General features: G+C 39.2%; 1 protein-coding gene across 1 annotated transcript in view; it reads left to right on the forward strand.

Moving 5' to 3' along the window:
• LOC306858000 (wings apart-like protein homolog) overlaps positions 1 to 14972 on the forward strand; it is a 63329-nt gene that overhangs the window by 12666 nt on the left and 35691 nt on the right. Inside the window, exons 3-5 of the mRNA XM_079398334.1 lie at positions 4332 to 5013; positions 7274 to 7602; positions 10973 to 11088. Of these exons, the coding sequence (XP_079254460.1) occupies positions 4332 to 5013; positions 7274 to 7602; positions 10973 to 11088 (1127 nt within the window). The remainder of the gene's footprint in view (positions 1 to 4331; positions 5014 to 7273; positions 7603 to 10972; positions 11089 to 14972) is intronic.

Raw genomic sequence — 14972 nt, forward strand, 5'->3', positions numbered from 1 at the left:
ACTTGGGCAATCTAAGACTTTCCATTTCTTTGCCCTTATAAATTCCTTGACTGAACTGACAGGGTGTTTTGGATCATTGTCCTGATGCAATATGAACACTTCCCAATGAATCTGGTGGCATTTTCTTGAATATTGGTAGGCAAGATGGTTTTATACCCTTCCAAATTAATTCTGCTACTGTCATCATGCATTGTCATCAGTAAAGTTGAGAGGGCCTGTTCCAGAGGCAGCCATGCATGCCCATGCCATGACACCACCTCCACCATGCTTTACAGATGAGGCTGTATGTTTGGGATCAGTTCCAGGGCTCGCAAAATTTCAAAATCCCTGGTAGCCCTTCGGGCAGGTACTCTTCAGATTTTGGTAGCCCGAAAATTTATTTAACTAGCCCAAATAAAATAAAGACCATAAATGTCAATCAAAAACATTTTCAATACACAAATATCAACGAATATCAAGGAAAGAGTTCTATTTGACTATTTACAAGGTATCCAGATTTCTTAAAAATCTATTTGAAAATGTGAAAAATAATTTCTTATACCATTTAGCGTATTTAAATCTATCCAAGGCCTTAAAAACTCTTCAATTTAGTTATCAAATTTAAGGGCCCGTGGGAGCAATGTTTCGTCAAATTTTTTTTCTGAGCAAAACTTTTCTCTATTGGGCGGACATTCGGGCACCTGAGCAAAAGCATTCTTTATACCAGACCTGTACAGCATGCACACGCAAAAAGTGTGTAACTTTTAACTTTGACACTGCAGGCAAAAACACAGTTTTTTCATGCACCTGTCAAATTTGAGATTTTGGGCTTTTTGGTTTTTCATAAAGTATTTTTTCAGACTAGCGGAAAAAAAAATCCAAAAGACACTGTTAAGTGTTTTTTCTATAGCACTTTATCTATTTGTGTCAATAGATTTCAATTACAATTTTATTTTCAATTACAATTATTAGGGATGCACGATATTTATCGGACCGATACATTATTTATTATTATACCGCGGCAGTCGTCGTGTGAAGACCGAAGATTGTAAAGACCATCAACTCTACCGTGCGACTCCACCGGGCAGGGACACCGGCAAGGGATAGAAGTATCGCTTTTTATTTTAGTTTTTTTTATTTATGTTTATTATTGAAATGTTGTTATATGCATGTCAATTTTATTTAATTTCTTTATTTTCTTAAATATGTGGGTATATAGTAGTTATAGAGTTGTAACTTTTTAGTTTTAGTTACTTTTTCTTATTTGTAAGTCGCTTTGGACAAAAGCGTCTGCTAAATGACAAAAGTAAAAGTAAACTGCAGTGACTCTCAGCATGTGTTGTGCTCATTACGTCATCATTTGCGAACATGTCTTCGTCGGTCTGGAAGTTTTTCTCGGTGGCAGAGGAGGACAATGCCGTTGCTATTTCCAGCGCGTGTTCAGGAAGGATTCCGAAAGGAGGAAAAAAGGCATCAAGTAGGGTGCCTTTTTTTGCCAATTTTCCCACTGGTTAATCGACGTGTGTCAACACCTTACCGGTGTCACCTCGGTGGATGGGGGGTGGACGTCGTTTGAGTCTTCTCTCTTTTCCTCGCTTTCCTTCGTTTTTAAATAGCTTGTAAGCTCTGTGTGCGTTTTATTTTCACTTTTAAATTAACGGCAATTCGGCATCAATTACAACATACAACATAGAACATATAGCTAACTTTTATTAACAAAACGAATAAAAATGCACCATGCTATATGCCTAATATAAAATAACAGATAACTTACAAATTTTAAATATGCATGGTAGGCCTATGCAAAACTGAAAATCAGTAAAGACTGAGGAACAAATAATTATAAAACGTTGAACGTTTATTAGTGAGATGGAAAGTTTTGAGGCAAGGACTGCATACACCTTGATGAAAAATATCACAGTTTAAATAAAATAAAAATCAGCAAATACTGTGGTACCAAATAGGCTAAATGAGAAACGAATGTTTAAAAAAATAAATAAATAGACCTTCCAATATCACCTTAGATAAATGGCAGGTCAACAGGCTTTTCAAAATGAATGTGCTATTTATATTTGATTTGACACTTGATGTAACTAAATGATGTACATTTTAGGTTACCTGAGAAAACATTTTTACTGTACAATACACTGCAGTTCAAAAGTTTGGATATTTTTTTTTTTAATAGTTTCTTATGCTCATCAAGACTGTATCTATTTTATAAAAAATACTGAATATTATTTCACAAAATAATATTGTGAAATATTATTGCAGTTTAAAATAAATGTTTTCTATTTTAATATACTTTAAAATGTAATTAATTCCTGTGAAGCAAAGCAGTATTTTCAGAGTCACGTGATCCTTTAGAAATCATTCTAATATGCTGATTTTTAATCAATGTTGGAAACAGTTGTACTGCTTTATTTATTTTTTTATACTGTATTTTTTGGGACCTGTGATATTTAAAAAAAATAAGTTAAAAAGAAAGTGTTTAGTCAAAATAGAGATTTTGTTACAATATATACTATTCAAAAGTTTGGGGTCAGATTTTTTTTTTCTTTTTTAAAGATACTTTAAAAAAAAGTTTAAAGAAAGTTAAATAAACTTTATTCAGCAAGGATGTGTTAAATGGATAAAATTGATAGTAAAGACTTCTATTGTTAGAAAATATTTCTATTTTGAATAAATGTTGTTCTTTTAAACTTTTTATTAATCAAAGAATCAAGAAAAAAGTAACACGGGTTCCAAAACAATATTAAGCAGCAGAACAGTTTCAACACTGATAATCAGCATATTAAGCATTTAAGGTAGCCCGTCGGGCAGGGCAAAGATACATTTTAGTAGCTCGACTGGAAAACACAATAGCTCCGGGACGTCGGGCTAGCGATTTTGTGAGCCCTGAGTTCCCTTTTTTCTCCACATTTTTGCTTTCCCATCACTTAGATAAAGGTTCATCTTTGTCTCATCGGTCCATAAACACGTTTCCAAAACTCGTCTGGCTCACCTTTGTGCTATTTTACGAACTCTAATCTTGCCTTTCTGTTTTTGGTGCTGATCAGAGGTTTGCATCTTGCACCACGACGCTCCGACTTTTAAAAAATCCGCTCCTCGCTCCAGTCAAAATCACACCACTCCACTCCACACTCCACTCATGTACTCTGATTGCGAGTAACTGTTGCTGTCATGACAGATCTATTTCAGAACCAGCCGCTATCAAAATAATCTGGCTACGGGCGCGGGCCAGATAATGTTCTGAATTACCAAAGTGGTGATATAACTGAAATTGAGTAAGTGCTGTTGTGTAATAGATGGTTTTTAGACCTAACAGCATTTCTGCAACACTGACTTCCTTTGCTATGGAGCTTAATGGTGGTTTTGTATGTTAGGGACCTTTTTCCAAAGCTGCCATTAACATTTTGTCCTGTCTCCTGATTCACAGTACATAGACTTAATTGTGGTTATTGGTGTAATGGAGAATACGTAGAGTTGTTAGAATGGTAAATAGCAAATGTTGTCTGCCAGACTATAGCTTAGACAATGTTATGACTGCAGAGGTGTGATTATTGCTTTGAAGGTGTCTAACAATGTGTTCATATTATCTATCGTTTGACTAGTCATGGGATCAGAGAAAATTGATGTACTAAGTTTGTGGTCTTTGCTTAAAACTAGAGCAGTCTTAAAGACCACAAACTTTGTCCAAAACGGTGTAGAACCTCTGACTCCATTCAAATCAGTGATATAGCCTATATATTTTACATAAAGATGGTCGACCACCTCTTGGTGACTTTCATGTTAGCTTCACATTATCTCAGTAAACCATATTATCAGATGCTTTTGGCTCCAGATTAATGAATAGAGTATTTCCATAATGTTGTCAGTAACTAAAACTGTTGCTTCATATGTATCAGTATATAGTTCAAGGCTGAGCGATTAATCATATCATTGTGCTCAGGCTTTAATTCGATGTTTCCATTATCTTGCATTGGTAGCAAGCCTCCATAAGATTTCAAGATTTGGGCTGCCAGATGTCAAGAGTTTAAATCCCAATCAGCTGTGATTCAGTCGTAACAACTATCGTGCAGCCCTAATATAGTTTAAAACCATTTCAAGTCATTTTGACCAGAGAGATAAACCAATGAGGTAGTGCAACTTTAGTAGTTCTATCTAATAGTTGCAACAATATTTTGCTTAGGTAATTGATTATTGCTATATTCTGTTGGTTTTGTTTATTAATGTAGCTATTTTCAGTTACCTACTTCATGTTGATGTAGGAACATGATTGATCAAGTATTTCGTTGTTTGAAGTCATGCGAGTTCTCTAAAATCTGAATGATGTTTGACTTCCTTTTCTTTAGGAAAAACCCAGAGTTGGTCCATCGAGAGCACAGACCGCCACAGCTACTCATGGTACAAAAACCCTTCTGAAAGCGACACGAGACCTCTTGCCCAGACCACCACGTTAAAGTCTGAGATAACAGAGGAAAAGGATTCTTACGATGCCTGGAGCGCTGTGGTCGGTCTGGGAGCACGCTCCACATCCCTCTTTACCGGACCTAAAGACCCTCCGTCTACGTTGTGGGCATCCAGTAGTTACAGTCACAGCAACATTCAGGGCAAATCCTCCACTGAGACTCGGTTAGACGAGTTTGCTCAAGGGAACTTTAATTTTCCTGTCGAGCCATCTGAAAGCGAGGACCACTCTCAGTCTGTGCTCAGGGCGTCCAACTGCAGAACGTACTGCAGACCCAGTAAAGGCAAACAGCCTGGTGGAGCTGATGAGAGTGGAAGCGCTTCCAGTCATAGCTCCACGGAAGTGTTGCAGAACAGCGGGGCAGAAAATGCTGGGAAAACTACAAACAGAGGTCGGACGAGAGACTTTACAGTGCTACACCCGTCTTGTGTTTCCATGTTTAACGTCACCTTCCAGGACTCCATGGACCGCAGTATGGAGGAGTACACAGCCAGCGCCCCAGCTGCTGGACCAGGAGATGCAGTAAGACTGAGGAAAAAAATGGAGACAGAAAGCAAACCTTTCAGGTAATAGTTTTGTGTAAGAACATTGCTGTAATAACATGAAATTCTTAGTACTGCAGTTTGAGCTGTACTTCATACTATTTTTGGACGGTAGTCTTAGGGTCCTTTCACACTTGGTTCAATTGCCTGGTCCGAACCAGAGTTCAATTGCTCCGCCCCCACGGGCCTGCATTCATATTTTATTTGGGTCCGAACCGTGGTTCGTTTGCGTCATCAAGCCAGTAGCTGTTTACCCTGTTGCTTAGTAACCGTGGCACAGGTGAAGGCACCAAAAGGCCTAATTGCTCTCTTCACATTTATATATTTATGTTTTTGAACCATTGATTTTTGTTTCCAAAACTTCAGTACGTAACACATTTTTTTGTTTGTTTTTGTTAATAGTTTTATTTTAGTGTTGGTTGTTTTGATATTTAGTTTTTGTTTTTAGTTTTATAGTATTTGTTTAGTTTTGTTTTGTTGCATTTGTATTTAGTTTTGTTTTTTGTTTAGTTTCAATTTAGTTTTTATGTTTTATATATTTTAAAAATGTATATGTATTTATTTTTTGAGCCTTGTCACCCATTTGAGCACGGCTCCACTATTAATCCACAGCTCCAACGATATATATATATATATATGTATGTAGATGCCTCATTAGCGACTGTTTCTATGGCCTGCTATACGTAAGCCGTCCGCCATATTGTAGCGGTCAACTTGATGTCATTCACCATTAGGGCTGCAGCTAACGATAATTTTTATTGTCGACTAATCTATCGATTATTTTTCAATTAATTAATTTATTATTTTCTTATCAGTTGATGAATTCTTTAGTTAAACTATCAATAAATAATAACAGTAACTGCTATTACGCTTTTAATATTTTATTCAAACGTTTTCTCATAATACTTTACAAAAATAAATAATAATAACAAGAAAGAAAATAATAACAACAAAGAAAAATAACAAGAAAAGCGAGGAGAAATAAAAATAAAAGAAAAAGAAAGCAAGGAAGAAAGAAATAATAATAACGAAAGAAATAAAATTACAGGGCAGTGATGCAATACAGTCAATAGAAATGCACATTATGGCTGCATTCACAGTTACTCTTAGGGACTGACAGCAGTTGCTTACAGGTGAGAGACTTGAAATGTTTTATTTATTCAGCAGATTAAAACATCTGCTTGAATACATCTGGTATGAATGAACAGCTGAAGTCACAAATGCGTTCAGGACGCTAGAGCGACAGAATCAAAAATGGTGTCATAACGCCAGGAAGCGAACCATTGCACTGACGGCATCTTCAGTGGATCTTAAGATGAACGTGAATCATTTCTCCTCCTCCGTCTCTGTGGGTGCATTAAATCCGTCAAGATTATATAGGCAACTTGATGTCCCGTGCTGTTCCGTTCATTCAGTGAAGCTTTGAATGCGAGAATGCCGTTGTGAATCCTGACAATGTAAAGGCGTCAGCTCGGCTATATAAAATATATATGCGGTTCTGACTGTCGTATAATAATGAAATGCTCTATGAACGCAAAGCTATGAAGTGATGTTGCCATACTAGCCTTTACCTTCGGCTCTAGACTGTTTTGTGTTAAACATGGCAGAAAAACTGTCTTAAGTAGGGATAACTGCAGTCTGCAGGCTCACACAATGGGTGTGGCTAAAGGTGCGACGTGTCGACGCATTCCATGCTAATCGACGTATTTTCATAATCAACGTAATCGATGACGTCGACAAATCGCTGCAGCCCTATTCACCATAGTAATCACTGAATATTCAAAAGATGCCACAATCCTGCACATCAGATGGTCTGTGAACCCAACGGCTCTATGCGAACCTACAGTATGGTGAATGAAGTCAAGTGGATCGTTCCAAGATGGCGGCCGCATCTACGTGCCTGGAGCAGTCGAATAGGCCGTCTATATATGTCTATGGCTCCAACCTCAACCGCTTAAACAAAATTAGAGAAGTGAACATTAACACCATCCAACTCTATCACTTACATCTCATTGAACCCCTTAAAAAGCCTGGTACTCCTATTTAATCAAGTAATGACAGCCCTACTTGACAAATAAATCAAATAATTATTATTTTATTTTTTTTGCTTAACCATTGCTAATTTGTACATACAATACATAGATGAAGCAAAATGTGATAAAACCCTCAAAGATGCCACTGTTAAATTCATAATTCATTGATTGCTCTCACTTGGCCTCATTCCTTCATGTTTCCAAAAGTCTACATGTGTGAGATTCTGACTGTTTGTCTGTTGGGTTTCTAGTCGATCCAGACCCACACAGAGCAAAATGAAGAGCAGTAAGCTGGAGCTCTTTGGGTTTGATGACACTGATGCTGTGGCTGAGGATGACGACTCTGCTTCAGGAAGCTCTAACTACAGGATCAAATACTTTGGGTTTGATGACCTGAGTGAGAGTGACAGTGAGGAAGATGAGGGTTCCTCTGAAAGAAGGAAAGCTAAGAGGAAGGCTGCAGCAGGCCTAGCAGTGCCACTGATGTCTACAGAGACCAATGTTCACAGTCCTCAGCCCAGAGAGATACAGAGCTTTCAGAGCAGTCACGCTGCAGGTCACAGTCACGGCCTTAAAAACGGTCAGTATTTACACTCAACACAGTTTCTGGGGATCTAGCTTTGGGTTCTGTTTACGTTGCTGTACCTGCCTGAATCCATAGTAAATGTGCACAGATGTTGATCCTGATCTCACTATGCTTTCAAGAACAAATCTAGTTTGAGTTTTATGGTAACACTTTAGTATAGGGACCAATTCTCACTATTAACAAGTTGCATATTAGCATGCTTATTACTAGCATACTGGCTGTTTATTAGTACTAACAAAGCACATATTCTGCATGACCATATTCTACATCCTTATCCTACCCAACTTAACTACCTTACCAACTATTAATAAGCAGCAAATTAGGAGTTTGTTGAGGCAAGTCATAATTAATGGTTTGTTAATAGTGAGAGTTGGTCCTTAAAATAAAGTGTAATCCAATTTTATCACAAAATTAAGATAAGAAATTGTATTTTGCATGCAGAAGCCTGTTTTCAGGGCCATTGTATTTATTATTATGACTTTATTTTTCTGACAGGTAAACGCAGTATTGCCTTAAATTGTTATGGTTAATAGTTTTAATATGTTTTAGTTTTTTGTTGTTGTTTATTTGTTAGTTTGTTTGTTGGTTAGTTGTGAAATATGTCTCTGACGTGTTTGTTTGATTTACACATGGACGTTTACACAGATTTACTTGTCTTATAACATATTGATCTTTATTATTTTTTGTTTTTTTGTATCACTTTAAATTAGAGGTGGCACGGTACGCATACCGAACCTATACGGTTCACGGGGCAAATTCCAAATGGAAGTGATCATCCCTATCCCCTTGGAGTGGGGACTTTGGAGTGAACAGGGCACATTATTTAGTTGTTTGGAATGCACTTGGCAAAGGGAGCGATCTAATTTCCTCATAACCTTCAGCTGGGATGTTCCCGTGACAACGTAGCATGGTGTGCATCAGTAGATGCCGCTGTTTTAATGTCATAAATGTCTTTTTATTGTTGTTAGCATAACTGTTGCAAATGAACATACATTTTATATTTTAAAAGGTTTTTAAAGTTTTTTTGCTATATAATATTTAAAAACTAATATGTATACAACTTTTTAAAATATAAAATATATATTTTTTATGCCGGTGTCCGTCAGCGAATCTGCTGACGCACACCGTGCTGTGTTGTCACGGGAACATCCCAGCTGAAGGTTATGAGGAAATTAGATCGCTCCCTTTGCCAAGTGCATTCCAAACGACTAAATAATGGCACGCACGTGCCCTGTTTTGCCCCACTCCAAGGGTATAGGGATGATCACTTCCATTTGGAATTTGCCCCCTGAACCATACGGTTCAGTACGCGTACCGTGCCACCCCTACTTTAAATATATACAGTGGGTACGGAAAGTATTCAGACCCCCTTAAATTTTTCAATCTTTGTTACATTGCAGCCATTTGCTAAAATCATTTAAGTTCATTTTTTTTTTCCTCAATGTACACACAGCACCCCATATTGACAGAAAAACACAGTATTTTTGACATTTTTGCAGATTTATTAAAAAAGAAAAACTGAAATATCACATGGTCCTAAGTATTCAGACCCTTTGCTCAGTATTTAGTAGAAGCACCCTTTTGATCTAATACAGCCATGAGTCTTGAAAGATGCAACATGTTTTTCACACCTGGATTTGGGGATCCTCTGCCATTCCTCCTTGCAGATCCTCTCCAGTTCTGTCAGGTTGGATGGTAAACGTTGGTGGACAGCCATTTTTAGGTCTCTCCGGAGATGCTCAGTTGGGTTTAAGTCAGGGCTCTGGCTGGGCCATTCAAGAACAGTCACGGAGTTGTTGTGAAGCCACTCCTTCGTTATTTTAGCTGTGTGCTTAGGGTCATTGTCTTGTTGGAAGGTAAACCTTCGGCCCAGTCTGAGGTCCTGAGCACTCTGGAGAAGGTTTTCGTCCAGGATATCCCTGTACTTGGCCGCATTCATCTTTCCTTCGATTGCAACCAGTCGTCCTGTCCCTGCAGCTGAAAAACACCCCCACAGCATGATGCTGCCACCAACATGCTTCACTGTTGGGACTGTATTGGACAGGTGATGAGCAGTGCCTGGTTTTCTCCACACATACCGCTTAGAATTAAGGCCAAAAAGTTCTATCTTGGTCTCATCAGACCAGAGAATCTTATTTCTCACCATCTTGTGGTCCTTCAGGTGTTTTTTTTTTTGTGTCTTGCACTGAGGAGAGGCTTCCGTCGGGCCACTCTGCCATAAAGCCCCGACTGGTAGAGGGCTGCAGTGATGGTTGACTTTCTACAACTTTCTCCCATCTCCCGACTGCATCTCTGGAGGTCAGCCACAGTGATCTTTGGGTTCTTCTTTACCTCTCTCACCAAGGCTCTTCTCCCCCGATAGCTCAGTTTGGCCGGACGGCCAGCTCTAAGAAGGGTTCTGGTCGTCCCAAACGTCATCCATTTAAGGATTATGGATGCCACTGTGCTCTTAGGAACCTTAAGTACAGCAGAAATGTTTTTGTAACCTTGGCCAGATCTGTGCCTTGCCACAATTCTGTCTCTGAGCTCTTCAGGCAGTTCCTTTGACCTCATGATTCTCATTTGCTCTGACATGCACTGTGAGCTGTAAGGTCTTATGTAGACAGGTGTGTGGCTTTCCTAATCAAGTCCAGTCAGTATAATCAAACACAACTGGACTCAAATGAAGGTGTAGAACCATCTCAAGGATGATCCGAAGAAATGGACAGCACCTGAGTTAAATATATGAGTGTCACAGCAAAGGGTCTGAATACTTAGGACCATGTGATATTTCAGTTTTTCTTTTTTAATAAATCTTAAAAAATGTCAACAATTCTGTGTTTTTCTGTCAATATGGGGTGCTGTGTGTACATTAATGAGGAAAAAAAAGAACTTAAATGATTTTAGCAAATGCCTGCAAAGAGTGAAACATTTAAGGGGGTCTGGATACTTTCCGTACCCACTGTATCTGTTATATAGGGGGCAGTCGTGGCCTAATGGATAGAGAGTTGGACTTGTAACCTGAAGGTTGTGGGTTCGAGTCTCAGGTCCAGCAGGGATTGTAGGTGGGGTGAGTGAATAACCTCACTCTCTTCCACCCTCAATACCACGACTGAGGTGAGACCCTTGAGCAAGGCACCAAACCCCCAATGGCTGCCCAATGCTCCGGGTGTATGTTCACTACTGTGTGTACACTTGAATGGGTTAAATGCAGAGCACAAATTCCGAGTATGGGTCACCATACTTGGCCACACACCACTTCCCCTGTCCCCCTTCCCCTTATATTACTCAAGTTACATGCCCAATGCAGAGGACATATTTTCCTTTTAGAGATAATAGCAACATTTAGCAGACACATGGCTGATGTCTGTTTGTGGTTTTACAGATCCTCTGGAATTCCCAGAGGTCCCCTTTCCCTTTGAGACAGTAAGGAAACCTCAGGTCAAAGCTCAGGAGAAAGCCAAGGAGAGCAGCAGGAAGATCTTCAGCGGACCTAAGAAGGTAAGCTTCATACCGTCTCTTTTTCTATTTGTATTTTTTCCATCATTCAGCTGATGGTTTGTGATGACAGTATTTGTTCTGGAGCATGTTCTACTACGTGTCATTTCATTTAGAATCTAAAGGTTGTTTTGCCCATTTCACCAAAGTAAATGTTACCCTACTGCCATCATGTAAAGAATGATGTGGCTGTTTGATTTGTTGTTCTCTTGTTTATGTACGCTAACGGAAGCATAGTGAAGGCAGAGGGTGGAACGGGCATCAAGCCGTTGTCTTCAGCGTGACTTTTATCTATAATGACAGTAATGCAGTTATGTTGCTCACCCCCGCTGACAGCTCAGCCATTATTACAAATGTTCCTGCGGCTGCTCTATGTGCACACAGGCTTCTATGGGGTTATGATTGATTGTTTAAAGTCATGACTGAACTTTAAGCATATAAATGCTCAAACAGAGCAATGTTTTGATAGCATCACAGTGTTTACGTTATCCGGGGGAATTAGCCTTTGAATGGCTTACTTATTGATGACTCTACATATCAAACAGAGGTAGGAAGAAGTATTAGAACTGCTTTCCTCATTTCCCTTCATCACTGTTTCAGAGCGGATCTGGCGATTACTGATAGTGAGAAGTAGTGCTGCACGATTAATGAAAATAAAACCGAAACCATAATATGCATCCATCTCTGCATCTGCTTTGCATTCCAGCCACTTTAATGTGCATTGGGGAACGCAACATACACCAACCATCTTCCCATACTTGTAATGAGAAGTCCATATCAACAAAATATAAGCTATAAGGGCTCCTTTTTTTTTTTTTTTTTTTTTTTTTTTCTCAAAATATTTGAAAACTGAGAATTTAAAGGGATAGTTTACACACACACACACACACACACACACACACACACATATATATATATATATATGTGTGTGTGTATAAATGTGTGTGTGTGTCAGGGTTTCCGTTGTCCGGTAATTGCCGGACATTGGCCGGAAAAAAAATTAAATGTCCGACAAAATTAAATCTCTCCGGTCAAATTGTCCGATTAAAATGGCCTAATAATCCCGCCCCACTAACACAATCTGAATTTGAGAATAAGCCTAAAATGTATAAAGCAAAAATACACCGACCTTTGGCTATGTTATAAAGGAACAGGCTCTACCGTTTGAAAGTTATTAAACAACATCGCATGCTGCATTTAAAATAAAGCGCACGCCTAAGGGGCCGCTCACATATCGCGTCTTTTGCGCGCTCAAGTTCGTTATTTCAAATGGAGACGCGCGGTATGCGCGCTGCGCTCGTTTTTTCCAGGCGCGTCCGCGCCGCATCGAGATAAAAACATCTCAACTTTTCAGAATGCCGCAAGCGCACCGCAGGTCATGTGACAAGAACCAACCAATCAGCTTCCTCACCTTTTCCGTTACTTTGAAACCTCAGCAGCGTTTTTGAAGTATGGGGTGCACCCAAACACTGCGGCGTTTTTTACTTTTCTTAGTAAATAAATCTTGTAACGGAGTTACAGCAAGTGTTTTTCGGTGTTCAATCCATTGCTGAAATTTCCTTGTTGTAACGGAGAGCGCAGCTGATGGTTGTTTAGCAACGACAGACGCCTCCGGAGCGCAACCGCCCGAGCGCTTTGGAAAAAAAGAGAAAGCGGATTGGAGGATTGCATTTGGAGGATTGCATTTCTCCACAGCCTGCGAAGTCCTCATATGTGATTTCAACGAAATGTATCCAGAGTGGACCAAGCTCGCCAAGATAGCCTGTGTAATCCCTGAGTGTTCCTGCAGAGAGGGGGTTCTCGCTGCAGAATCGGATCAAGACGAAGCAGCGAAGTCGCCTTGCGGAGAACAAGGTTACGCGCCTTATGCGCATTGCAAGTTGTGGAGAGACTCTGGGAAGTTTTGATTTTAAGTCGGCAGCTGCACAATTCAGCACTGCAAAACAGCGTAAAAAGTAGCCTAAAATGACAGTGTTATAGGCCTAGTCATTTGTTTGTTCCAGTTAATTTGACAAGGAGTCATTTCACGGTGGCCAATTTAAATGTTGCCAGTTAAATGAGACATATTGAGAGTGTATAATTAAGTTCGCTTGAGTAAAAACAATAGGCTACTATTCAGATATTTTATGTGGGGAAGGGGGATTGGTTTGTTAAACTATGAATGTGAAACCATGTTTTTTCCGTCTATTTGAAAGTTAGGCTAATAAACGTTGCATTCTATACGGCCGGATTATGTCATTTTTTAAATTACATAGCCTGCTTCCAGTTTTCCTCAACTTGACTAATTAAGAGGCGATATTTGACCGGCACATCACCAAAATGTCCGGAAAACGAAACCTCTGCCGGTCACTTTGACCGGCACCATTTTTTTCTAGCGGAAACTCTGGTGTGTGTGTATACATATATACATATATACATATACATACACGTACGTATGTATACGTATGTTTGTTTGTATGTATGTTGAATTTATAAATGTGTGTATGTATATATTAGGGATGTGCGCTACGACTAATTTGTCTGTCGTTTAAACGCAAGTTTTGTAGTCGACTAGTCTAAAAGCTAGAAACCCCCAAAAAGTGGCAAAAGAAAACTGCGTGTATCTATATAACAGCCTACACTTGAAATACTTCTTCTTTGAGTCACACTATCAAATCCCTCAATGAATTCTGCTAAAAATAGGTCACGATTATGCCGTATGCTTGCCTCGCATTATCATCATTTAATTTTAGGCGGCCGTTAAACAGAAAAAAAGGAAGAGCATACACTCAACAAACCAGTGCATAGCTTATTTATTCAGATTGGCTGGAGCGATGCAGAAATGGAAAATCAATCAATAAACTGAAAGAATTCTGCATCTTCATATAACGTTAGCCAACACATTAAAACACAAGTCAAAAACAATAGGAAAGTTTATCAAGGAATAGTATTAAAACGGCTTTTAAAAATGTAGGCCTGCTTCATGTTGGCTATATTGTCTAAAAACAAAACAATTCTAGTTTTACTTACTCGGATCTAGGGATGTAACGATTACCGGTTTGACGATAAATCATGATAAAATTCCCCACGGTTAGTATTCCCGTTTCATATTTTAATTATCATTAAAATCGTATTCGATTACCACGATTTGAACAACTCGCGATAAATAAATACCGGCATAAAGCAGAGTGTAACAGTGTCACGAGCGCACGGCAGCAGAGTAACGTTAGTTTCATTCTGAGTGAAAACAGGGCGGGAGGTTTTAATGGAGTGCTGAGGGAATTATATCAGTGAATTAATTATATGAATGTACCTCTGAAGGATCTGACTGTCTTCAGAAACGATTCGATGGCATTTTGTTTTCATCTTAGCTCCATGTAATACCTAAAGGAAGTGTTCTTAAACACAATACTGCTTTGTTCGCGGAGTTCACGGGAATCAGCTGTAATTCAGCTTTTCCATATAAAGCGCCACCTGCTGTCAGAGAGTGGATTTACAGACACTTATTTACATTTAGCCTGTGTGCAGTTTCTGCCTGGCCAAAAAACGGACTAAATTTGTATGACCTGCTGTAAATTTTGACCGGTTGATGAAAAACAAGCTTATGTGGATTCTACACATTTAAACAATTCAGTTAAGCTATATAGAATTATTTATGGAGCAGATAAGTGGATAGAGAGTTGGACTTGTAACCTGAAGGTCGTGGGTTCGAGTCTCAGGTCCGGCAGGGATTGTAGGTGGAGGAGTGAATAACCAACACACTCTCCTCCCTCAATACCACAACTGAGGTGAGACCCTTGAGCAAGGCACCGAACCCCCAACTGCTCCCCGGGCGCTGCAGCATTGGCTGCCCACTGCTCCGGGTGTATGTTCACTACTGAGTGTACACTTGGATGGGTTAAATGCAG

This window comes from Barbus barbus, assembly GCF_936440315.1.
Source record: "Barbus barbus genome assembly, chromosome: 38".
Taxonomy (NCBI): domain Eukaryota; kingdom Metazoa; phylum Chordata; class Actinopteri; order Cypriniformes; family Cyprinidae; genus Barbus; species Barbus barbus.